The sequence below is a fragment of the Cavia porcellus genome, unplaced genomic scaffold, assembly GCF_034190915.1.
Source record: "Cavia porcellus strain 051 isolate PalLab524CR breed Dunkin Hartley unplaced genomic scaffold, mCavPor4.1 scaffold_23, whole genome shotgun sequence".
Taxonomy (NCBI): domain Eukaryota; kingdom Metazoa; phylum Chordata; class Mammalia; order Rodentia; family Caviidae; genus Cavia; species Cavia porcellus.
Window position 1 is genome coordinate 42819880 of NW_026947506.1, and position 23156 is coordinate 42843035.

General features: G+C 54.5%; 1 protein-coding gene and 1 long non-coding RNA gene across 5 annotated transcripts in view; one reads left to right on the forward strand and one right to left on the reverse strand.

Moving 5' to 3' along the window:
• Eln (elastin) overlaps positions 1–16415 on the forward strand; it is a 28513-nt gene extending 12098 nt beyond the window's left edge. Inside the window, exons 9-35 of one of the 4 annotated variants that reach the window (XM_013152600.3) lie at positions 308–379; positions 581–610; positions 1057–1128; positions 1845–1886; positions 2249–2293; positions 2538–2585; positions 3955–4044; positions 4125–4172; positions 4674–4874; positions 5718–5771; positions 6226–6366; positions 6528–6569; positions 6791–6952; positions 7806–7862; positions 9001–9087; positions 9169–9228; positions 9677–9811; positions 10179–10217; positions 11562–11651; positions 11738–11797; positions 11936–12022; positions 12857–12895; positions 13083–13136; positions 13361–13405; positions 13799–13828; positions 14523–14573; positions 15454–16415. In XM_013152600.3, the coding sequence (XP_013008054.1) occupies positions 308–379; positions 581–610; positions 1057–1128; positions 1845–1886; positions 2249–2293; positions 2538–2585; positions 3955–4044; positions 4125–4172; positions 4674–4874; positions 5718–5771; positions 6226–6366; positions 6528–6569; positions 6791–6952; positions 7806–7862; positions 9001–9087; positions 9169–9228; positions 9677–9811; positions 10179–10217; positions 11562–11651; positions 11738–11797; positions 11936–12022; positions 12857–12895; positions 13083–13136; positions 13361–13405; positions 13799–13828; positions 14523–14573; positions 15454–15497 (1925 nt within the window). In that variant the 3' untranslated portion in view covers positions 15498–16415. Of the gene's footprint in view, positions 1–307; positions 380–580; positions 611–1056; positions 1129–1844; positions 1887–2248; positions 2294–2537; positions 2586–3954; positions 4045–4124; positions 4173–4673; positions 4875–5717; positions 5772–6225; positions 6367–6527; positions 6570–6787; positions 6953–7805; positions 7863–9000; positions 9088–9168; positions 9229–9676; positions 9812–10178; positions 10218–11561; positions 11652–11737; positions 11798–11935; positions 12023–12856; positions 12896–13082; positions 13137–13360; positions 13406–13798; positions 13829–14522; positions 14574–15453 lie in introns of all 4 variants that reach the window. The other 3 variants (XM_013152599.3, XM_013152601.3, XM_013152602.3) reach the window with 3 other exon arrangements.
• The window catches only part of LOC106027739 (uncharacterized), a 77848-nt gene continuing 57954 nt past the window's right edge, over positions 3263–23156 (reverse strand). Inside the window, exon 7 of the long non-coding RNA XR_010042384.1 lies at positions 3263–6451. This is a non-coding gene — a long non-coding RNA (uncharacterized LOC106027739). The remainder of the gene's footprint in view (positions 6452–23156) is intronic.

Sequence of the window (23156 nt, forward strand, 5' to 3'; positions counted from 1 at the left end):
TGCGTCAATGCGTGGTGACGCATGCCTGTAATCCACTTGGAGCACTTGGGAGACTGAGGCAAGAAAATCACCAAGAGCTCGAGACCAGCCTGTACTACATAGGGAGGCTCTGTCTCAAAACACAAAACAGCAGAAAAAACAGATCTGACTTTGGGCCAAGCAGCAGAGGAAAGTCCCACCAAATAGGTCCTTTTGCTACCCACCCCACAACATGTCCCTGTCGCAGGTAGTCAGTATGGGAGGGGACCCAAGGCAGTTGCCAAGAGGACCCTTCATGGCCTCTCTGCCCTGCCCCCTTTCTGCTCAGGAGCTCGCTTCCCTGGAGTGGGAGTGCTCCCTGGGGTCCCCACTGGAACTGGAGTCAAAGCCAAGGCCCCAGGTATGCATCCACTGAGTGGGGCCTGGGGCTGGGGCTCCCACTTCCCTCTGCTCCCTAGTCTGGGATGTGGGGTGCAAGTGGGCCTCATTTGGAGCCCTCTGGGTGGGCATTTAAGGTGCAGCTCTGCTGCTCAGAGATCCCACAGCATGAGCCCCTCCTGCTGTGCCCTGGGGCCAGAATGACAGCTCCTTGTCCTTGCAGGTGGAGGTGGAGCTTTTGCTGGAATCCCAGGTGAGGCAAAACTGTTCCTTTCTGCAGGGTGGGAGGACTGGCATATGACCAGCCAGGTAGGGACGCCTACCCTGGGCAGGGCTGGGCAGCCAGAAGCCCTCCCAAGCTGCCAGATCCCCCTGCCTCCTCCTATAGGTCTTGAACTGGCTTCAGCACAGCGTGGCAGGAACTGCAGGCCTGCCATGCACCCCAGGCCCATCTGTGTAGCAAGCAGACACACCCAAGGAACCCAGCCCTGTGCAGGGGCTGCAGGGCTGCAGACTGGAACTCCACAGGGAGAATCCAGCAGCTCCCTGGAGGAAGTGGCCTGTCACTGGGCTGCATAGGGAGGACTTCAGGAGCAAGGGGAGCTCATTCATCTGAGCAGGAAGCCAGTGGTGGGCAGGGGTTTAGAAGCGGCCACTGACCCCAAGAGCCAGGCTTTCACTTGCTCTTTTTCCCCACAGGGGTTGGGCCCTTTGGGGGCCAGCAGCCTGGGGTTCCCCTGGGGTACCCCATCAAAGCACCCAAGCTGCCAGGTCAGTCGAAGGGAAATCACCTTTAGGGGACTTGGGCCACTGATCTCTCTGGGAACAGGGTGGGGTGGAGAGGGGAACCTGCAGGTGGAAGCTACTTCTGGTCACCTGGCCGCACCTGAGCACCCATGCACACACACTCTGGGAGGCTGAGGCAGAAAAATCAAAATGCAAGCCTGACCTAAAAAACTTAGCAAGACTCTATCTCAAAATAAAAAATCTAAAAAGGGCTAGGGATGTAATTCCATATGAAGGCCCTGAGTTCAGTCCCTGGTACCACAAAAGAAAGAAAAGAAAGGGAGGAAGGAAGAAAGGAAACAGAAAAAGAAAGGAAGGAAAGAAGAAGAAAAGAAAGAAAGAAAGAAAGAAAGAAAGAAAGAAAGAAAGAAAGAAAGAAAGAAACTAAGAAAGAAAAGGGAAGCCATGCATTGGACAGACCCTCCTGATGTCAAGCCGCCCCGACCTCCACAGTCAGCTAAGACACCAGCAAGCATGAGGAAGACATTCAAACCCTAGTGCCACAGCGGGCTGGGATTGACAGGGGCAGCAGTCCTATTCTCAAGGCTGGGGTCCTCTCATCCTCTGTCCTGGGACCTGCTCTCCTGGGAACTCCCAGGCCCCTGGGGGTGGGTCTCAGCCCCTGTCGGGAGCTCTGTCTCTTTGGGTGGGGAACCCAAAAGGCCTGGGGCAGCCCTGAGCCCGCTCTGCTCTCTGCCTAGGTGGCTATGGACTGCCCTACACCAATGGCAAGCTGCCCTACGGTGAGTGTGGTGCTCCCAAGCCTGGGGCTTCCGGCCCTTGCCTGCTCCTAGCCCTGCCCGGGGTTGGGGGGCTATGGAGTTGTAGGTATTGGAATGGGGATCCCAAAGGACATAGCATGAAATTCAAACTCAGATGGCCTGGTTCTCAGCCCTCCATTTATCATGAGGCCTTGAGCAAGCCATTTCCCTTCTCCACGCCTCAACATCCTGCTCTGTAAAATGGGAATAATGACCCGACTGGAGGGTTTGTTTGTGTTCACTCTGATTGGGGTGACAGGAGGCCAGGGATGGGGTCTCCAGGCAGCTGGACCCCCCCACAGGGTAGAGGAGGTGGCTCACTGACCTTTGAGTCTGTCCTGCAGGAGTGGCTGGTGCAGGGGGCAAAGCTGGCTACCCAACAGGGACAGGTAAGGAAGTCCTCACCCACTTCCAGCTGAAAGCATCTAGTCACCCATGCCTCCCAAGCACTGGGGCTGGCCAGGGTCTCCCCCAAAACAGGCTCTGGAGCCAGGGGCAGATCCCAGATGGGGACACCTCTGTTGTGAAGCCCCTAATGCTCCCAGGTGTCAATGCATGGGTTGTCCTGAGGCTGGACATGACTGGGCTCTGGGGAGGCCACAGCACCCTCTTCAGTCCCTTCTCCCTTCCCAGGGGTTGGCTCCCAGGCAGCAGCCGCAGCAGCTAAAGCAGCAAAGTATGGTAAGAACCTTGGGGCGCCTTGCTTGCCTGACCCCCCACCTGGCCATCCTGTTGCCTATGAGGGCTGCCTGTGGACAGCCGATCAGGAGGCCCCAACACCCCCATTTATCCAGCTTTTACAACACTATCCACTGTGTAGCTTGTCCTTCCTCCAACCATCCTCCTCTCCTCGTCCCTCCCTCCCTCCCTCCCTATCACTCCCTCTTGCATCTCTCTCTCCTTCATCCCTCCCTCCTCCATCCCTCTCTCCCCATCTATTCTTCTCTCTCCATCCCTCCCTCCTCTATATTCTTCCCTCCTATCCCACTCTCCTCCATCCCACCTTCCTCTCTGTCCCTCCTCCATCACTCCCTCCCTTCTTCCCTCCTCCCTCCCTCATCCATCCATCCACATCCCCCCTTCCTCCATCCATCCATCAATCCTTCCCTCCACCCTTGTCCCAGAAATAGTGGACAGAGGCAGGTAACAGCTTCACAAGATAATGTGCAGTCATGGGAGCTGGGAAGAGATGGGCCTCTTCTACCTGGGCAAAATTAAGGATGCTTCCTAGGGAAAGTAATGTGTGGTGGCAGTCTTAAAATATAGGTGGCATTTGTCATGTGGCTAAAACAGGAAGGAGGAGCCCAAGCTGAAAGAATGGGCACCGTGGTGTTTGGAAAGATAATTTTAAGTGGTACTTATACAGGCATTTAAATTTTAATAGTTACACATTGATTTAACATGTACTATAAAAACGTAACTTGGTCCACAAGCCACGGTGTCCTGGACAGCGCTGCTGCCGATGTGGCATGCCATCCCGTGCCCAAACAGTTGGCAGAACTGCGGATGCCCTCCAGCTTGGGGTCGAGCATGGGAGGCTGCAGTCTTCCGCTGGTCCTCAGCCCCCGGGGGTCCTTCCCTTCCCTGGGTGGGCTGGAAGGCCTGTCCCACCAGCCCAGGGGATGGGCAGGAGGGAGACCCTGCCCCCCCCCCCCAGTGCAGCTCCCTGCCCCAGGCCCCTTGGCCAGCTGGGCCGGTGGCGAAGGATGGAATGTAGGAGCAGGCAGGCGGCCATGAGGAGCAGCCAGAGCCTGGCGCTCGGTTTAGAAGCTTGGCTGCATCTTTGGAACACAGGGAGAGGAAGCCTTGCACATTCCTTTGGGGGCCCCTCTGGCCCGGGGAGCGGCAGCTTGTGGTTTCTCAGTATTCGGCAGTCATTAGAGTGGATCTGACCTGAAGCATCAACTCCCTTAATGAGCCTGCTGAGGTGGGGCTCCCAGCGCAGCGGTGCTGGGTCGCATTCATGCGCCTGCCTGGCTCCCCAGGAGTCTTCCTGGCCGGCCTCAGCAAGGGCCCCAGGGAGCCACAGCCTGCCTCCCCATCCCTGCAGGTGCTGGAGGAGCAGGAGTCATTCCTGGCATTGGAGGGGGCGGCATCCCAGGCGGCGCCGGTGCCATCCCCGGGATTGGAGGCATCGCAGGTAGCGCTGGGTCTGAGGCTGGGGGTATCCTTGGGAGGACCCCTAGGAAAGGGCTTCATTGCCTGTGGCTGTCTTTTCAGGGGCTGGGACTCCTGCAGCAGCTGCCGCTGCGAAGGCTGCCAAGTACGGTGAGTGTCCCCAGCGTGCCAGGCCCAGGGCTCCAGAGACCCCAGCCCACACGAGGCTGGGAGACCGCCTCCATCCACCTGGCTGCCTCCGTCCCGTCCCTTCTCTATGGGTGTGGTCCACACCTCCTTGCCTTTGCCCATTCTCTACCTGAGATGCCACCTCCTGGTTCTGCAGGATAACTCCAGAGGGGACCCTGGGTGTACCTGCTCTGCTCACCCTGCCTCCCCCAACCTGCCAGCTGCTCTTCAATCCCCTGCCCTGCTGCTTACTGTCAGCTGTTCTGGTTTTGCTTTAGAAGTTGATCACACTCTGCCTAGCTGCAGATGCAACCTCAAGAACTCCTTGGGATCTCTCTCGGTCCCTCCCCATCTCACTGATAAGCTGGCTCCATGCACCTGCATGTGATCCTGTCACCCCACAGCTCCCCTGGACCACTGCCCAGGAGGCCTGAGTAGGTTCCCACAGGGATCAGCAGGAAAACAATGCTTTTCTGTCCTCAGGAGCTGCTGGAGGCCTGGTGCCTAGGGTCCCAGGTGTTGGGGTCCCAGGTGTTGGCGTCCCAGGTGTTGGCGTCCCAGGTGTTGGCGTCCCAGGTGTCGGGGTCCCAGGTGTCGGCGTCCCAGGTGTCGGCGTTCCAGGTGTTGGAGTCCCAGGTGTTGGAGTCCCAGGTGTCGGGGTCCCAGGCATCGCAGATGGAGCAGGTGAGTTAGAGAGAGAAAGAGAGTAAGTAATACAGCAATATAAAAACTAGGGCCAAGACTGTCGCATGCTTCCCACCCCTTCTCCTTTGCTCACATCCTGGGCATGATTCATTCCCTCATCCTCCTCCCATGAGTTACAACAGTCTCTCAATTAACTGCCACCAGCATCATTGTCCTCAACTTACTTTCCAAGTCAATGTGCTTCTGGGGGCAGGAGCTGTGTTTTATCTCCACATTCCCTGCCCTTGGCTGAGCAGGTGCTCAGTATTAAATGGTGCAGACGGGGGCGGGGGGAGAACAGAAGGGCAGATGGGCACCTGGTGACAAAATGAGCAGACAAAATGACAGATGAGGGAGTAGATGAGTAGACAGATGCGCAGAGACAAGAATAGGTGGTCCATAGATAGACAGAGAGGTACACAGATAGATGAAAAACTGAATGAGTAGAAGAAAAACAGACAGCTAAGCAGGCAGCAGGCTGGACTAGTGGGTCACAGGAGGGATGGCTGTATGGACGGATGGGGGTGGATGGATAAATAGGTGGGTAGGAGACAGGTGAATCCAAAATGGGTGGTTGAATAGAGGGCTAAAAAGTGGACAGGTGGGCAGGTGAGTGGGCGGATAGATGAGTGTGTGGGTAGACAGTTGGGTGGCTGGATGCATGGACTGGGACAAATGACCAGACAGACACAGAGTTGGGATAGTGGGTGTATGTTTGGGAAAACAAGTCCATATTGGCTGGATAGACAGCAAGATGAAGTGACAGATGGGTAGACACGGGGATGTCCTGGACATGTCTCCTCCATTCTCTCCTGAACATTTCTGTCTTCCTGATCTCTCTAGGGCCTCTCGGGCCAGCTGCAGCTGCTAAAGCAGCGGCCAAAGCAGCTAAATATGGTGAGTGCTTTGCCCTAGCCTGACCTGGCCTCTCACTACTTTCTTCCCCGGGGTCACAGAGAAAGTTCCTGGGAGCTGGAACTTAGACCTGCTGGGGCCTGGGATGGTGTCTCCTCCAGTTTTGTCCACCATAAAGCTGTGGGGCTGACAGTCTGAGGACGAGACCTCCAGTGGGGACAACGTCCCTGCCTCTCCTGGTTCTGACTGGCTCCCCAGAGGTGGCCAAGCCCAGCTGGGAGAAGCCCGCACTGTCTCCTGACCCTTTCCCAAGCATCTAGAGAACAGAGAAGTGGGGGAGAGTGAGGCCTCATGGAGAAGACTGGCCAGGAGCTCGGACACCCACTTCCTCATCAACCAGACCTGGGGGTCACATGCACCCTCCTTCCCAGCAGCCAGCAACCCCCCTCCAACCTCTCTCTCCAAGGCCCATTCCCCCCATTCTTTCCCTCTGCAGGGGCCGGGGCCAGAGTGGGAGTTGGGGGCATCCCCACCTATGGAGCTGGGCCCGGGGGCTTTCCTGGCTATGGCGTTGGACCCGGAGTCGGGGTTGCACCTGGGGTCGGAGTCGGAGGTGTCCCTGGAGCTGGCCTTTCTCGTAAGTCTGAGTCCCATCTGAAAGATCAGTGGAGGGCATGAAGACTGTCCCTTTCCTTCGAGCCGTGGGGCTGGGCTTCTGGGTGCTGAGGGAGTAGGAGGGATGGGACCAGCCTCACAAGAAAGAATTCAAGCCTCTCATACTCTCTCCTCTCCTCTCAGCTGCAGCCCAGGCTGCTGCCGCTGCCAAAGCTGCCAAGTATGGTAAGTGGCCCTGCCCTGCCTGTCCCCAAACCTCACTGTCCCACAGGGGCACTCTTCAAGTTCAGGGCAGCTGGATGGCACAGCCACTTGCCACCTCCCACTCGAGCCTCCAGGGCCAGGGACAGCTTGGCCAAGCTAACCGCTTCACCCTGAGACAGCGAGTTCAAGTGCTGGACAGCCATGCTGTCTGCCCCAACTCCTCTCTCCTCTGGGCACAGCAGGAGCCGGAGCCCTGGGAGGACTGGTGCCAGGAGCAGTACCAGGCACGGTACCAGGAGCAGTACCAGGAGCAGTACCAGGAGTAATACCAGGAGCAGTACCAGGAGTAATACCAGGAGCAGTACCAGGAGCAGTACCAGGAGCAGTACCAGGAGTAGTACCAGGTGATCTGGAGCTCTAGTACAGAGACAGGCTGGTCCCCAGAAGGAAACAGAGTCACTTGAAAGCCAACAAGATCCAGAAATGGGAAAAAGGGCCACAATTTCCTGTAGGGTGATCCTGAGGGAAGAGCCCTCGGGGGGTCCTATCCCTAGCTGGGGGGCTCAGGAAGCTCATCCTGCCCCTTGGCAGAAAACCCTTGCTGCCCCGCCTCGGGTAGTCTCATGTCCCCCTGGGAGCTTTCTGGTTTTTTAGCAGTGAAGGTCCTAACACCTTTGAGTTTCCTTAGGCTACTTCTCCTCCACCAGTCAGAGGGCAAAGGGAAGAGATCAAGTGACTCTGACATTTGATGCCACCCTTCCTTGGGTATTTTTCCCATCAGCTGGTTTCTCCTCCGCATTCTTTATTCCTTCTGTGAGAAAATTCTTCTTCTCAGTGTCATTAAGAAAGAAGCCAGTGGTAGAGCACGTGCCTGGCACGTGTGAGGCTCTGGGTTCATCTCCAGTATAGGAAAGAAAAGAAGGGAAAGAGAGAGAGAGAAAAGCCTATTTCCTCCTATAATTTGGATATAGGCATTAATCCGGATGTTTTAGAATTCACAGCACCTAAGCAGAGAGTTCTGCAATACTTTAGGGCATGGGGGACAATCATGACACCCCTACCAGTTACTGGTGTGGGCTCCCTCTGCGGTCACCTAGGACTCGACTCCCATGGGCCACATGGAAGCCCTGGAGGGGTGGGGGCATGGCCAGGTGCCCTCCCGGGCCAGGCTCTCCATGGGGATTTCTACAGGGGATAACGGAAGGGAGCTTGGGGAGGGATGCTGGGGTTGAACCCCTATTTTTTCTCTTCATCCAGGAGCAGGGATCCCAGCAGCTGCAGCTGCCAAAGCTGCTGCCAAAGCCGCCCAGTTTGGTAAGCACCCCCAAACCCACTGCTGACCCTGTCCCTTGCTCTCTGATCCCCCTCTTCCCAAGGGTCCATTGCCTTCTGATTAGGGAAGCATCTTGAGCAGGTGCACAGTGAGCACCCCAGGACCTGCCTCCCACACGCTGCACCCTGCCACCTGTGGCCTCTGAACCAGCTGCAGCCTGCCCCTTTCCTCCCCCTCCATGTGCCTGCTGTTCCCCTTGCTCCCTCTGAGGGCCACCCTGTCAGCACAAGGCACCCACACTTTCCTGAATATAGAACCCCACTGTGGGACAGACCCTGAGCCTAAGGGCAGCGGTCTATGAGCCTGGCCTCAGGGACTTGCAGAAAGCAAGATAGAGACCAGAATCTCCAGTTAAAACCAGAGAATGTTTCAACTTAAGGTTGTCTTGAACTCTCAAGAATTCATACACAACACTCTTAAGAAGTCAGTATCATTGTCTCACCTTCCAGATGTGCAAACTGAGGTTACCCCAGCTTGCACATAAGCTTCCTTACTGTCCCAGATCTAATGGTGACAGAGTGAAATTTGAACTCAGGTCTGCCTGTCTCGCAGAACTCACTTTACTTAATTTTTTCAATACTGGGAACTGTCTTTTTTTTTTTTTTTTTTTTTTGGTCTTTTTAAGACAGAGTTTCGCTATGCAATTCAGGCTGGCCTTGAGCTAACTTTGTAGCCTAGGCTGGTCTCCAATTTGCAATAATCCTCCTGCCTCAGTCTCCTGAATGCTAGGATTACAGGTCTGCATCACCACACTTGGCTCCGCCTTTTTAAAAACATTTTTTTTAATTTAGCGTCTCACTAAGTGGCTAAATTGTCCAGGCTGAGCTTGTACTTGAGATTTTCTTGCCTCAGCCTCCCAAAGTGCTGAGATTATAGGCATGTGCCACTTCATCTGGCTCAGGGCTCCCCTATGTACCTGTTTCCACCACACTCAAATTCTCCAGGACTTGTCCCTCAAAGCCCAAGTACTCCTGAACTTGTACACACCTCCTGTGGGGCAGGAAGAAGGGGAGGTCGCACTGCAAGGCCATGCTAGGGCCAGGATGAGAACGCATAGCTCCTGACTCTGTGATCTGTGCTCAGGCCCTGGCTAAGTGTTAGCCGTGCTCACTCTTGCAGGGTTAGGCCCCGGTGTCGGTGGGGTTCCAGGCGCTGTCGGAGTTCCTGGTGGCCTTGTGCCCGGTGGTGTTGGTCCTGGTATTACAGGTGAGTGGTCTATGTGAGTGAACTTTGGGGGGCCCTGAAGCTTCTGTGCTTACCATCCCTGAACCCCTTCTCTCCCTCCAGGAGTAGGGGCCCCAGCTGCAGCCAAGTCTGCTGCTAAAGCGGCCGCCAAAGCCCAGTACCGTGAGTGCCTGATTGCCTCTCTCCTACTCCCGTGAGCCAGGGCCGCTACCCCTCAGACCTGACTGCACACCCTTAAGCAGGGAGAGACCTGGGCCGCATGACCTCCGGGGCTCCTCTGCTCCTACATCTTCCAAGTGTGGGTGTCAATGGCCTATAAGGGTCGTTGGGAGGAGCAGATGAGTTTGTCCAGAGGGAAGAGCAGGCCATAATGCAGGGATGTGGAGTGTACGGCATGTAGCCAAATCCCAGCCTGTGGTGGGGCCAGGCTAGGGCAGTGGGACTCCTGAGAAGCACAGTGGGAATTCCCAGGAAGCAGGGTCAGTTGGAGTCAGGGGCAGAGCCAGGGAGGAAGCCACTGCTTCGGTCAGGGCTGATTTGGTCCCCAGGCAGCCACCTCCCCAGGGCTGCTTCCTGCCCTGCCACCAGCCCACTGCCCACCTCTCTGCAGAGGCTGCTGCTGCTGGGCTGGGCGCTGGTGTCCCTGGCTTTGGAGTTGGTGCTGGGGTTCCTGGATTCGGGGTTGGTGCTGGTGTCCCCGGTGCTGGAGTTGGTGTTGGTGTCCCTGGATTTGGAGTTGGGGCCGGTAAGGAACTTTCCAGGGGCTGGGCAGAAGGTGCCCCCTGACCTCAGAGAAAAGAGATCCCTGCACTACCCAGCTGCATGACAAATTTTCCATTTGGTGCCCAGCCTCACGCAGGCCATACTGGGCCTGGAGAATATGAGAAGGGATGGGTAGAAGGGGGCAGCACACTTCAGCCCCTGAGCATCCCCAGATCAGATTGGCAATGGCACACGTAGATCCTGGAGACCTGTGTCTGGCAGTGTGCACCCCAGCTGAGCTTTGAGGAAGCCGTGCATGCCAAGGAAGTCGGGTGGGCTCCCTGGAGGAGGCAGCAGAGCCCCAGGCTCGGAGCTTAACCCCCAACCCCCCTCTCTTTCCTTTTTCCCAGCACCTGGATCCCTGGCTGCAGCTAAAGCAGCCAAATATGGTGAGTGTGAACCCCATGCTGCCTGCTTCGCTGCGCCCTCCCTCCCTCACAACCCACCCCAGCCCAGACAGCACAGGCTAGGGGTGGGCAGGACAGAGAGAGCGATTTCCAGTACTGCTACACGCCTAGGGTGCCACCATCCCCTGTGACAACCAAAAGCACCTGTTACATTTCCAAACTTCACCGAGGCCTTGAATTCCAATGGCCCCTGGAGCCTCTGTCGCTGTGACTTGGCCAAGCAGCCTCTGCCTCCTTCTCAGAGTAGAGTAGAATCTGCATTCCCTATCTGGGTGCCTGTCCCCTCCCTGCCTCCCTCTCAGCTGACCAAGCCTGCCCCGGCCAGCCAGCCTCAACAACGTGGCAGACCTGCCCGCTCCATCAGCCACTCGGCCCTGGGCCGCTGGCCTGGCCATGCCCATATGTCTGTCCCTGAGATCCTCCTGGGATCCAGCAGGGGGCCTCAGCCAGGAACCCAGTGGGCTGCTCTTGGGCCCATTTCCACCTTGGAAAATCCCAGCTTCCTCAGCCCCATGCCAGCAGCCCATCACCCAAGCTCCTCTCCCATCGCTCCCCGGCCAGCCCAAATCAGCACATTGCCAGGGAAACCAGGAGGCGTCACCAAGCAGAGCAGCTAAGGACTCCAATGGCTCCCAAGCCATTTCCTGTCCTAGGACCTAGAGCACACACCTTAATCTCCACTCTGCCTCAATGTCCCTGTCGCACAATGTGGATTGGGAGCTCCCTTTCCTGTGGCAATGCCCGAACTCAGACAAGGCAGCTGTGGTCCTGACAGCCCTGGGTTCGAACTGAGACTGGGCTCACTGGAACTGAGTGTCCCAGTGAATGGCAGCTGTCAGTCAGTCACTGCTGTTCCTGGCAGCTCTGCCCTGGGCCAGGATTCAGAGCCTGCAGAGTTCTCAGGCTGTGTGTCCCTCTGTTCACAAATGCCCCTGAGGCAAGCAGGGAGATGGGACTCTGGGCTCAGAGAGGTCATAGTTAGGACACATAGAGAAACCAAGAGTCAAACTGGATTCGAACCCAGGGCTGTCAGAACCACAGCTGCCTTGTCTGAGTTCAGCAGCTCCCAGTCACTGCTATTACTGGGTCCCTGGCTCCCAGCACCAGGCCAAGAACAAGGAAGCGACCATGCCCTGTTAGAGAGGGGAGGTCAAGACCTGAGGGGCATCGTCCTGCTGCTGCACTAAGGGCAGAACCAGGACTCAGCTCTGGATGTTCAGGAAGGACTTTCTGTCCAGTGCTCCTTCTGCTGGGTCACATCGCCTCTGCCACCTGCCTGCTTGTGTTGTGAGCTGGTGGGGCCAATCCTCCCTCCTCTGTTCACAGGAGCAGCAGGGGCTGGGGCTCTTGGAGGACCGGGGGCTCTTGGAGGACCTGGGGCTCTTGGAGGAGTAGGTGTCCCCGGTGGTGTTGTAGGTGAGTTTCAACCCCAAGATGGGCTGGGAGGGAGGGAGGCTGAGACCCACGAACAGTCCCTCCCTGAGCTCCCTCTGTGTCCTTAGGAGGTGTACCTGCTGCTTCAGCCGCTGCTGCCAAAGCTGCTGCCAAAGCTGCTCAGTATGGTGAGCACTGGCTGGGCCTGGGAGGACTCTGACCAGGCCCCCAGACCCTGTGTCCCTTGAAGAATGCTCTGTCCCTCTGCAGAGAGACTCAGGGCATGGTTCTCAGCCAGGGGATTTAACACCCAGCTCTCTCCACAGGACTAGGGGGTGCTGGTGGGCTTGGAGCTGGAGGACTGGGAGTTGGGGGGCTCGGAGTCGGAGGACTGGGAGCTGGTGGACTTGGAGGTGAGGCTGCTTCGGGATCAGAGAGTACAGTACGTGATGTGTGCGTGCATGAATGAGAGACAGAGCCTTTGTTCCCAGCATGCTGGTATCTAGCATGGTGGGAACAAAGGAGGAGGAGGAGGAGGAGCAGGAGGAGGAGGAGGAGGAGGAGGAGGAGGAGGAGGAGGAGGAAGGACCTGGTATTGCCTAGGACAGGGCCAGACAGGGCCAGGTACCGGGTGCACCTGGGTACCTAGGAGATGATCCGAGGCCAGCTCAGAGTTTCTTTTCCAGTGTGCACCTCAGGGCTTCTTGCAGGCACAGTTGGTCCCTCCAGAGTCCCTTTCTGTGTGCACCTTCACCATCATTGGCTCAGGCTGTCCCCTGTGCCCTGCCTGCCCCAGCCTGCTGTGTCTGTCCCAGACTGTGTGCATTGCACATTTTCCTCCAGGTCCCTGCGTCCTGCAGCACTGTTTACGCAGGGGCTTGAGCAAGTGGAGCCAGCTGTCCCCACTGCAGAAGACCATCCCTGTCCCCTCCCCTCTCATTCTACCCACTGGCCACTGGAGGTGGGAGGTTGTCACCCATTTTTGGAACCAGGTAACCAAAGCCTGGAGAAAAAACACTTTCCCAAAGCCTCTGTTGCGGTGGCTTGGTGCTGACATTCCAGTGTTTACCCAGATCTCCCTTGGGTGGTCATGGGTCCTCTGATCTGAACTGGCTTCAGGCCTCTTCTGGCATGTGCTTTGAGGCTGGACACACGTTAGGAGTTAATAAAGGTCAAGGAATGGTGGGTGGAGGAGGGGAGGTGGAAGTTGGGCTGTTCCTGAGCCCTCCTGTACCCCACCTCTCCAGGTGTGTCCCCAGCTGCTGCTGCTAAAGCAGCCAAATATGGTGAGTGGCCCTTAATATCTATCCCCCTCCCCCAGGCCTGATGGCAATTTGTATCCCACCCCCACCCTTGCCCCACTGGGTCCTGCCCATGGTCATCTTCTCCAGGTTTCCCTGATCCAGAACCAGGGGTGTCAGGGCCCCTGCCACTGGGTCTGTCCTGACTGATCCCTCTGTGCCTTCTCCCCAGGTGCTGCTGGCCTTGGAGGGGCCCTAGGGGCCATTCCCAGGGCACTGCCAGGAGGTAAGGCCAGCTTTGCTGTGTAATCCTCAGTCCTGCCTGGGGCTGGTAGAGGGGGTTCCTAAAGTCCAGGGGAGGACAAAGCACCCTGGGTGAAGGCAGTACCAATGGGCACAGAGCTGAGGCATGGGACAGGATGCTGGGCTGGGCTGGGCAGGGCAGGTGTCAGGAGAGGCCACCCTGGCTTCTGGGATGGTATCACCACCAACCCCAAATCTGTCCTGCAGGCGTGGCAGCCAGACCTGGCTTTGGATTGTCCCCCATTTTCCCAGGTACACCAGCACCCCTATCTTGAGCTCTAGCTGGGTTCTTCCTCCTCCATAGCTACATCCCCTGTGGTCGCTGAGACCTCAGACCATACAAGGCCAGACCCCAGCCCAACCAGAGACCCCTTCATCCTGACTCCTCCCTCCCAGGGACAGGGGACATCAGCTTTTCTCAAACACATCATATACCCAAAGGTCCCCAGGGACAGAAAGTTTCTCCGTTGTGTCCCACACAATGTTAACTGAGGCTCAGAGAGTGTGGGGGCTCCTAGACCCCGAATTTGGCCCCTCTCACTCCACATGTCTACCTGGCCTCAGCAGGGCCCTGGTTGTGTTGTCCCCAGAGAGCTCTCGGGTTCTCAGAAGTGACCACACTCATGGCCCCTCCTTACCTTGCAGGTGCCGGTGCTGGGGGCCTGGGAGTCGGTGGTGAGTCAACAGTAAAAAGGCACCTGTGCCCGGGGCAGGGACCCTTTCTCAGGGTAGAGGAAAAGTCCTGTCCAGGGAGCGTGGTAGACTGACTGTCTGGCACAGGGGCATCAGGGAGCCCCAGGGGGAGTCCCATAAACTGAAAGGTCTTTGCTGGGATGTGGGGACAGGAGCCAAGGATCCTGATTTCCAATGTCCCAGCCTGGCTCTAGAGTAGGCTTTGGGAGCAAGACAGGGAGCTAGCGTCTCACTGGGGAGTCTCACAAGTCCTCACCAAGAGACCGTAACTTTGGGAATGGGGCAAATGCCTGTAGCCAGTGCTCTGGGAGGCTGAGGCAGGAGGATCACAAGTTCTAGCCTAGCCTGGGCAGAGCTTAGTAAGATCTTCTCTCAAAATAAAAAATTTAAAAAGACTGAACAGGTAGCTCAATGTGAAAGCCCTGGGTTCCACCTCCAGGGAAGGAAGGAAGGAAGAAGGGAGGTAGGGAACTAGGAGGGGTTGGAGGGGTAGGGGTCAGCTGGGAGTTAGGCCTGGACATCAAGCATGTAGGGTGACTGTGGCAGGCTGGGAGCAAGCCACAGGAAGGCCTCAGGCTTGGCCCCTTGTAAGAGGAGAGGAGCAATGCTGGGTGGAGAGGTCTGACCACACGGCCTTGGGAATGTCCTCCCCATGGTGCCCTCTCGCCTTCTACAGGGAAGCCCCCCAAGCCCTATGGAGGGGCCCTGGGAGCCCTTGGATATCAAGGTAAATAAGCAAGGAGCAAAGCCAGGAGAGGACCTTGCCCTCCTTCCTGAGCTTGGGGAGGGGCCGCCAATTTGGCCCAGGCCTCATAGCAAGTGGGCAGATGGGGCTGGGTGCCACCCACCCCTTCTCACAGGCAGGCCTGGCCAGGGTGCCCCAGGTTCCTCAGCTCCTGCCAGCCCCCTGCCATGACTCCACCCAGTGGTCACTCAAGACTCTGGATTCCCTTCCACCCCCACATGCTTCTCACTCCACGAGTGAGGTAGCTGAGGCCAGGGCCAGGAAGCTGAGGACACGTCAGAGGGATAGGCCCTGGCCAGGGTGCCGGCTCTCTGGCCTGCTCTGAGAGGCCCAGGCTCTCCAAATCCTGCTTTCTGCCACCAGGTGGCAGGATGAGCCTTGCGTGGCAAGGGCCAGCCCTGTGTGACTCCAGGCTCTGCTCACTGGGTAGCTGACAGCTTTGCCAGTCAGACCCTGGCCAGCGAGGCCCAGGGATCTGAAGTTCCTCTTCTGGCCTCTCTTGATGTGGATAAGACCTTCTGCCCGGCTCTCTGGCCTTAACATTCTGATGATACTTTGGCTTTTAAAGTATCTATACGCCAAGGTTGCTCTGAGCACTTTCCTAAAAGGCTTCCTTCAAACAGCGTCCAGCCCCATCCTGGTCCCCGACCTGGCTCCTTCCCTCTCTGAGTTCCCACCTCATCACAGATATCTGGGGTGTTCTTGTTGTCCCCTCCCTGCCCCTGGGAGTTGGGGCAGTGGTCAGCATGTGTCCTGGCTCCTCTCAGGATCCTTCAGCTTCTCAGAGGTGGTCAGAGCAGGCTGGGGCAGGAGAGACACCCCAAAGGGCTCAGACTGACTGCTGTCCCCTACCCCCACCCAGGTGGGGCCTGCCTGGGGAAATCCTGTGGCCGGAAGAGGAAGTGAGCTTCCGGGGGACCCCTGACTCTCGACCTCATCTACGTTGGTGCTACTGCTTGGTGGAGAATGTAGACCCTCTGAAACCCCACCCCACCCCCACCCCCATCCGGGAGGGGACTGCAGGCCGGTGGCCTTGGACGCCCACAGACAGGACAAGGAAACAAGAGCGGAGTGGCCTCGGGCCAACCACAGGGACCCCCTTCAGAGGCCATGACTGGGTGGGCTCGGGCCCTCCCCGGCCCCTCCCCACCTGGAGCTCCCCCAACAGCCTCCACCTTCGGGGAAATTGGTGCTACATGCTGGTGCTCTCGTCTTCCTGGGGGAGGAGGAGGGAAGGGCAGCCTTGGGGATCCCCTCCCCGGGGCTGCTCTGAAGATGGTGCCCATGCTTCCCGGGCAGTGCCACCTCCCCCTGCCCATCAGGAGCCACCCCTGGCTGCAGTCCAGTTGGTACCCAAGCACCGGAAACCTAAAGCTGGATTCGGTCACACTGTCCCCCTTCCTGCTCCCCATGGCTGTTCCCCACATCTGGGGCCCCTTAGAGTCGGAAGACCCCATACATACAACACTGGGAATGGCCCCCTTGCTCTTAAGGAGCCCACTGCCCGTCCATCCATCTGTCCGTCCATCTGTCTTTTGTCCTTGTCCCCAGTCAAATGCCCAGCGTCACTAGCTGGCTGGGCACACCTGTTGTGGCAGCCTGCGCCCCGCCTCCATCCCACCACACACCCCGACGCTGGCCCAGGGTGTGAGAGGCCTTGTGGGCGGGGGGGACAGGACTCTGGTCCCCAGCCCGGATCTCCCCACACTCAGTACTGTACCCCCAACCCTCCCTTGAGCCACCGTAACTACAGAGCATGTCTCACCCCCCATCTCTTTGTGTCTCGCTGTGATAGATCAATAAATATTTTATTTTTGTCCTGGATATTTGGGGATTATGTTTGATTGTTGATGTTCTCTTTGGGTTTTATTTTTGTGGTTCATTGGAAAAAAAAACCTTTTTCTTTTTGCTGATCTGGGGAGCTGTATCCCAGAAGAAATTTCATTTTAATCACTTTGGTATAACTCTGGATGGAACACATTTTAAAAAAAAAAAGAAAGAATTAACTGCTTCAGAAAAGAATAATAAATGAAAACCTTTTAAAGGAAACTGTCTTGGGCTCCTTTGTGCTTTTCCATCTGGCCTAGTAGGGTGCAGTGGGGTGACTTCAACAACCCACAGTGTGTTGGGGAGGCTGCTGACCCCAGGCATTCACTTGACACCCAAGGCATCCAGCCTTCTTCAAGCTCCTCTTGTCCTTTAACAATGATCTCCATAACCTGGGCCTGGTGACACAATCCTGTAGTCCCAGCACTCAGGAGGCTAAGGCAGGAGGACTGGGATAAATCTGAGGCCCACCTCAACCACATAGCAAGACCCCATCTAATAATAATGATAATAATAATAATGACCTCCAAGTGGTAGACTCATCTACCACACCTCCCCCTGGGCCATAGCCCTGAGCACAGTCCAGGCCGTAGGCCTCAGGCTGTGTGTGGAGGCTGGAGGGGACCTCACTGGCCTCATTAGAGACCACAAACTTGGTCTTGGAAAACAGAGACCAAGGGGCAGAGAGCGCAGCTGATAGAGAACACCAGGCAATGGCAAGAGGATCCCTACTGCCCGTCCCCCTCCAAAACACCATCCAAAGAAATGAAGCCCTGTAGGGGGCAGCAGAGACTAAACACACCCTTTGCTGACCCATCTCCACAGTATGGCCTCCAGATCCCAGAACCTCAAATGCTGAAGCCTACAGACAGGCATGTTCACCTGGAACCCACTGCCCCCCAACCATGTTCCTGGTTACAGATTCAAGAGTTCCCTCCCCAGACCACTGAGCCCACTTCCAGGATTCCCAAGGCCTCGAGCTGCATCTGCCCCCTGCGGCTGATCCTATGGCCCTGTGCATACCTCTCAGCAGGACTGAGGCCTCAGGACCACACTGCTGAGCGCAAGTGGTGCGGTCTCTGCAGGTCTGTGGGCAAGGACTCTTGTGGTGCCACAAGGAGTGGGGATGGAAAGACAAAGCAGGGATATTCTGGGAGAGCACCCCAGAGTGTGGAAAAGGACAAAAGGCCACAGGGTGCAGAGGCGCACATCTGTAATCCCAGCAATCTAATAGGCTGAGGCAGGAAGGTTTGCAAGTCCAAGCACAGCCTTAGTGACTAAATGAGACCTTGTCTCAGAAAAAGAAAAAAGAAAAAAAGCAAAGGCAATTTATCAGGCAAAGACTACAGGCTAGAAGAGGGTGAGGTCTTCCAGCCAGAGAGGCCTGAGGGAGGGAGCAGAGCTGGGGAGCCTGGAGGATGGGTCAGGAGGCACAGGGTCATGGCTCAAGGCGACCCACAGCAGGACTGCAGGAGCATGACCCAGCTTGCCTAGAGCATGGCAAAAGACCCATCCAACCAGTCAACCTTTCCTCATTTCTTTCTTTTCTTCCCTTTCCACCCCCCCCCCCACTAGAGATTGAACTACAATTGGGACGAGTGTGTGTGTGTGTGTGTGTGTGTGTGTGTGTGTGTATGTGTGTGTGAGTGTACTGAGGGTGGAACCAGGTACATTGGCTCTGTTACAGGCCTTTTATATGACTTATTTTGAGACAGGGTCTCATGGGCTGGGGATTTAGCTCAACGGCATAAGCACCTGGCTAGCAAGCACGAGGTCTTGAGTTTAATCCCCAGTACCAAAGAAGACAAGACAGGGTCTCACTACATTTCCCAGCTTTCCCTTATATTTGTAATCCTTCTGCCTCAGCCTCCTGTGTAGCTTGATTTATAGAGCCACACCACCATGCCCAGCAGTTCATTTCTTTGATCAAATAAATAAATGAACGAACCCTTCAGCAGTTCCTCAGCTCTCTGGACCTACACAGCTGGCAGCCCCGGGCCTCAGCCCTCCAGACTCCCTGCCTTGGTTTCTCAGAGCTCACTTGTTTTCAGTACTAGGGCTGGAATCCAGGGCTTTTGCACTAAACTATACCTGCAGCCCTTTTTTATTTTAGATTTTGAGATAGGGTCACACTAAATTGCTCAGCTGTGCTCAAACTTGTGATCCTCCTGCCTCAGCCTTCCAGAGTGCTGGATGGCAGGGGTGCACCACTGCACCCTGCTCTTGCTGGCCGTCTTCTGGGATTTCCAATAATCTTTCTGTGCATATTTGTGTCCTAATCACCTCTTTTCTGAAGGACTCCAGGCCTCTTTGAACCCACTGACTTGACTTTGTTTTAACTTAATTACTTCTTTTGCAGATCCTCTCTCCAAATATAATCACATTCTGAGCTCCCCGGGTGAGGATTTTGGGGAGGCCTCAAATCAACCCATAAGAGCTACTGTATATAGGGGAAAAGGCCTTCACAGATGTTAGCTAGAGACCATCAGTTTCAGCTCTGAGTATCCTTCTAAGAATCCAAAACTGTGTGCCAACAAATGGAAAGATCTAGATAAAATAAGTAAATTCCTACAAACATACAACCTACCAGACTGACTCAAGAAGCAACAGACGATCCAAATGAATCAATAATGAGTAAAGAGCTGCATCTGTAATAAAAATTCCAACAAGGAAGAGCCCAGAAGGAGGAGGTTGGAAAAGAAGAAGAAGAAGAAGAGGAAAAAGAAGCAAAGCAAGATATGTCATGTACAGGTACAAATTCCCTAGGGTGAATGTTATGATTATATAAATCTAAAGTGTACCAATTTTTTAAAAATTCTGAGGATACAAAGAAAGAAAAAGTCCAGAACAGATGGCATCCCTAGAGAATTCCGCCAACCATTTAAAGAACTAACACAACCTGCTGAAGCCCTTCCAAAAAGTTACAGCAGCAGGAACACTTCCTGCATCATCTTGAGAGGATGACATTATCCTAATACTCAAACGAGACACAGACAGAGAATAACAGATTAATTTCTGATGAACATGGATGTGACATTCTCACCCAAATCCTGTGAACCTGATCCAATAGCATGTTCAAGAGATTCTATGTGACTAACAGGATGTATCCTGTAGGTTCAACATGAAAAAAGCCCACAGCAGCCGGGCATGATGGCACATGCCTGTAATCTCAGCACTTAGGAGGCTGAGGCAGGAGGATCGTCATGGGTTTGAGGCCAACCTGGGCTACAAGAGAGTCCAAGGCCAATCTGGGACTACACAGTAAGACTCCATCTCAAAAAAAGAAAAAAAAAGATAAAAACCCATAGTTAACATCATTCTAAATGGTGAAAAACTTAGAGCTTTTCTTCAAATGTTCAAGATAGGATGCTCACTTTTATTCAACGTATTATAAGGCCTAGCAGCCAGGTTTGTGTGTCTGTAATTCTAGCATTTTGGAATGCCAAGGCAGGGGAATTACAAGTATGAGCCTAGCCTGGGCAACTGGTGACTTAGTGAAGCCCTGCCTCCAAACATAAAACAAAAAGGGCTGGAAATACAGCTAGCTCAGTGTAAAGATCGTGGGTTCAATCCCCAGTAGCAGATGCACAACCCAAAAAAGTTGCATTTATAAACATTAACAGGGGCTGGGGATTTAGCACAGTGGTGTAAACACTTGCCTGGCTAGCACAAGATCGTGAATTTGATCCCCAGTACAAAAAAAAAAAAAAAAAAAAAAATTGGAAAGAAAATAAATAAGGGGCTGCGGATTTAGCTCAGCAGCATAAGCGCCTGCCTTGCAAGTAAGTGTGCGGTTGTGAGTTCGATCCCCAATACCAAAAAGAAAGAAAGGAACTAAAGAAAACAATTCTTCCCAGAAATGGTGGCACATCCCTATAATCCAGCACTTGGGAGGCTGAGGCAATAATTTGTGCTCAGCCTGGGCTGCATAGTGAGTTCAAGGCCAGTCTGAACTGCCTGGTGAGACATGTCTCAAGCAATACACATAAAAAGTGGTCAGATTCATAGAACTTGGAAGTAGATTGATGGTTGCGGGGGAGGCTAGGGGTTGGGGAACTGTTTAATGGGCAAAATTGCAAATTTGTAAGATGAAAAGATTCTGGCCAGACACGGTGGCACACATTTTGATTCTAGTACTCGGGGCTGAGACGGAATTGCCATGAGTTTGAAGTCATCCTGGGATACAAAGTGAGTCCAAAGACAGCCTGAACTACACAGTGAGACCCTGTATCAAAAAGACAATAATAATAATAATAATAAAGATGAAAAGATTCTGGAAGTCTGTTTCGTAACAATGGAACTACCATAAGAGACACTTCAGACAGTAAATCTATGCATTCTTCTTTTTGTTTCATTTTGATTTGGGACTTTTGTTTTGTTTTTTAGCTCGGTTGAAATGAAGAAGTGGGCAAGAGCACAACTCAGGGGCTGAGAACTTGCCTAGCACGAAGCAGGCCCTGGGTTCCCCATCCCCAGCACCGCAAAGGAGACAGGAGGACGACAAAGGGCAGTTTCTCCCCTAGAGTCTCAGCTACACTGGCTGTGACCCCTCAAGTTTGGCCTGTGAAACTGATTCTGGACTTGGGGCCTCTGGAGCAGGAACTAACGCAGTGAATAAATGATTAGCTCCACCACCAAGTGACAAAGGGTCAGTTAGATGGGACAGTGCAGACCCTGTGACAACTTCTTGCTTGAGAAGCTGGAGCAACTGAGAGATGCAGTGTGGTTTTAACAAAAGTGGTCAAGGAGAGAAGAAATAAGGATGAAGTGGCCAGACACTAGGTTCCAAGAGGACATTGGGTTTAGAGACCGGAGAGTGTCTGGTACGGACCTGCAGGCTCAGAGGCTCGAAAGCTGACACAGCAGGGTCCTGACTTTGGGCTGTTTGAACGCAGCAGACCAAGGAAGAGGGAGGGGCAAGGGCTCTGGGGGTGTTTTGTACCCAGACCCAGTAAATCTTCCAGAGGACCTGATGCTGGGAGGGTGGAGGAGGAGAGGCATCTGGGCGCCTGCACACTAGGACTAAAGTACTTTTTAATTTTTTTGTCTCTTTTCTCTTCTTTTTTCAGCCTGAATTACTGGATGGTGACTGTGTCACTTCCTGACCCAAGAGCCACCAGGAGGAGCAAATCAGAAGCAAAGATTTATCCTCCAACTGAGATGTGCTGGGTGTGAGATACCCTTGCTGCCCAAGCGGAGACCTGCAGAGTCACTCTGGGCTTGCAACTGCAGTTTAAGCCAAGGTCAGGAGGGTCAGCAGTCCACCCTGAGTGGGCCGGGAGGCAGCAGGCCAGTCTGATAGCAGAGACCCTGTGATGTCAGCTCTCTGTGTCCTGAGACCGGAACAGCTCTGGCTTTGGCTCCTGTGATCAGCAACAGCCGGGCTCAGGCTGTGGCCTCATCTTGTCCCCAAGCAGCCTCTTGCTTGTCACCAGCTATGCTCCACCAGCACCAGTTGGCAGGTTTGGGCCCATTGTGATCACAGAACTAAAGTAAGTGAACTTTTGCTAGGAGGCTATCGGGCCCCCCACCGGGATAAGTTTGGCCGTGGACACCATCAATGAGATACCTTCACACAAACACCAAATATACATTTGCCACCCAGCTACCTGGAATGCTAGAATTACAGCATTGGACCACCATGTCCAGCTGTAAATCTTAATTTGGGTACAAATTAAGAATTCTGGCTTTAGGTATTTGAGCAGCAGAGAAACAGCCTCTCTGATATTTGGTAACCAGATGCTGGAATATAGCAACATGAGGAAAAGAAAGAGAGAAGTGGGTCCCCAGGACCCAGCAAGGATCTGAAGCAAGAATTGGGGCCCATGGGGAGAACAAAGAGAGATTTCAATGCAGAAGAAGGTGGCAAACGGGTGCGTGCTTTCTCCCTGAGCCCTGACTTACTACATGGGAGAGGCAGCTCAAACCTGCAGACACACAGGGACTGCTTGTGATCCCAGAGGGCTTCACAAGGAAATGCACCCGCAGAATGGAGCTGTGGACACAGTGGCTGGTAAATTACTCAGGTTCAAATGTCCCCCAGGAGAGGGCAATGGTTCGGGAGCCATCTTGGAGAGGGGTCAACGTGGAAACTCAGAGCAGTTTCAGGTTGGCTCCATCTAGCAGTTTCCATTGTCACATGAGGCCGAACCAAATTCAAGATGGCAGGAAGTCAGCGAGGCTGAGTCCAAGCTGGCAGGAGGTATGTGGAGTGTTGCAAGCTGAACAAATTGGGTTCCAGCCTCATGGTCAAAAACAAACCTGAACTTCAGTGAAACTAAAGGTGCAGGCTTGCTGGAATCATCCACCCCCCGCCCGACCTTCCCACCTCCACCTCTGTCAGTCCATAAAGCCACAGCTGGATCATCAACACGGACCTGGGCTCTATCTGCCCACTTGCTTTACTAGTGACAGCAAAGACATGCCTGGAAGCAGACATTTTTCTTTCTTGTCTTTGTTCTCATTCTGTTCTGTTTTTTTTCTTGATTGTTCTTGTTTTTATATGAGTGTGAACATTGTTTCTTGCTTTTGGTTGTCATTCTGTTCTTGTTTCTGTTCTGTTCTTCTATTTCTTCCTTCTCCCTTATCCCCTGTCTTCTGCATGTTTCCCAAAGTTTGTGTGATCTTCCTTTGTCCTCCAGCCTTGCTTCTAATCTCTTCCTCCTCTTCTGTTTCTCTATCTTTCCCCTACCCCTTTTAAATTTTCTCTCCTAGGGGTAAAATCACCATATTGAGAAC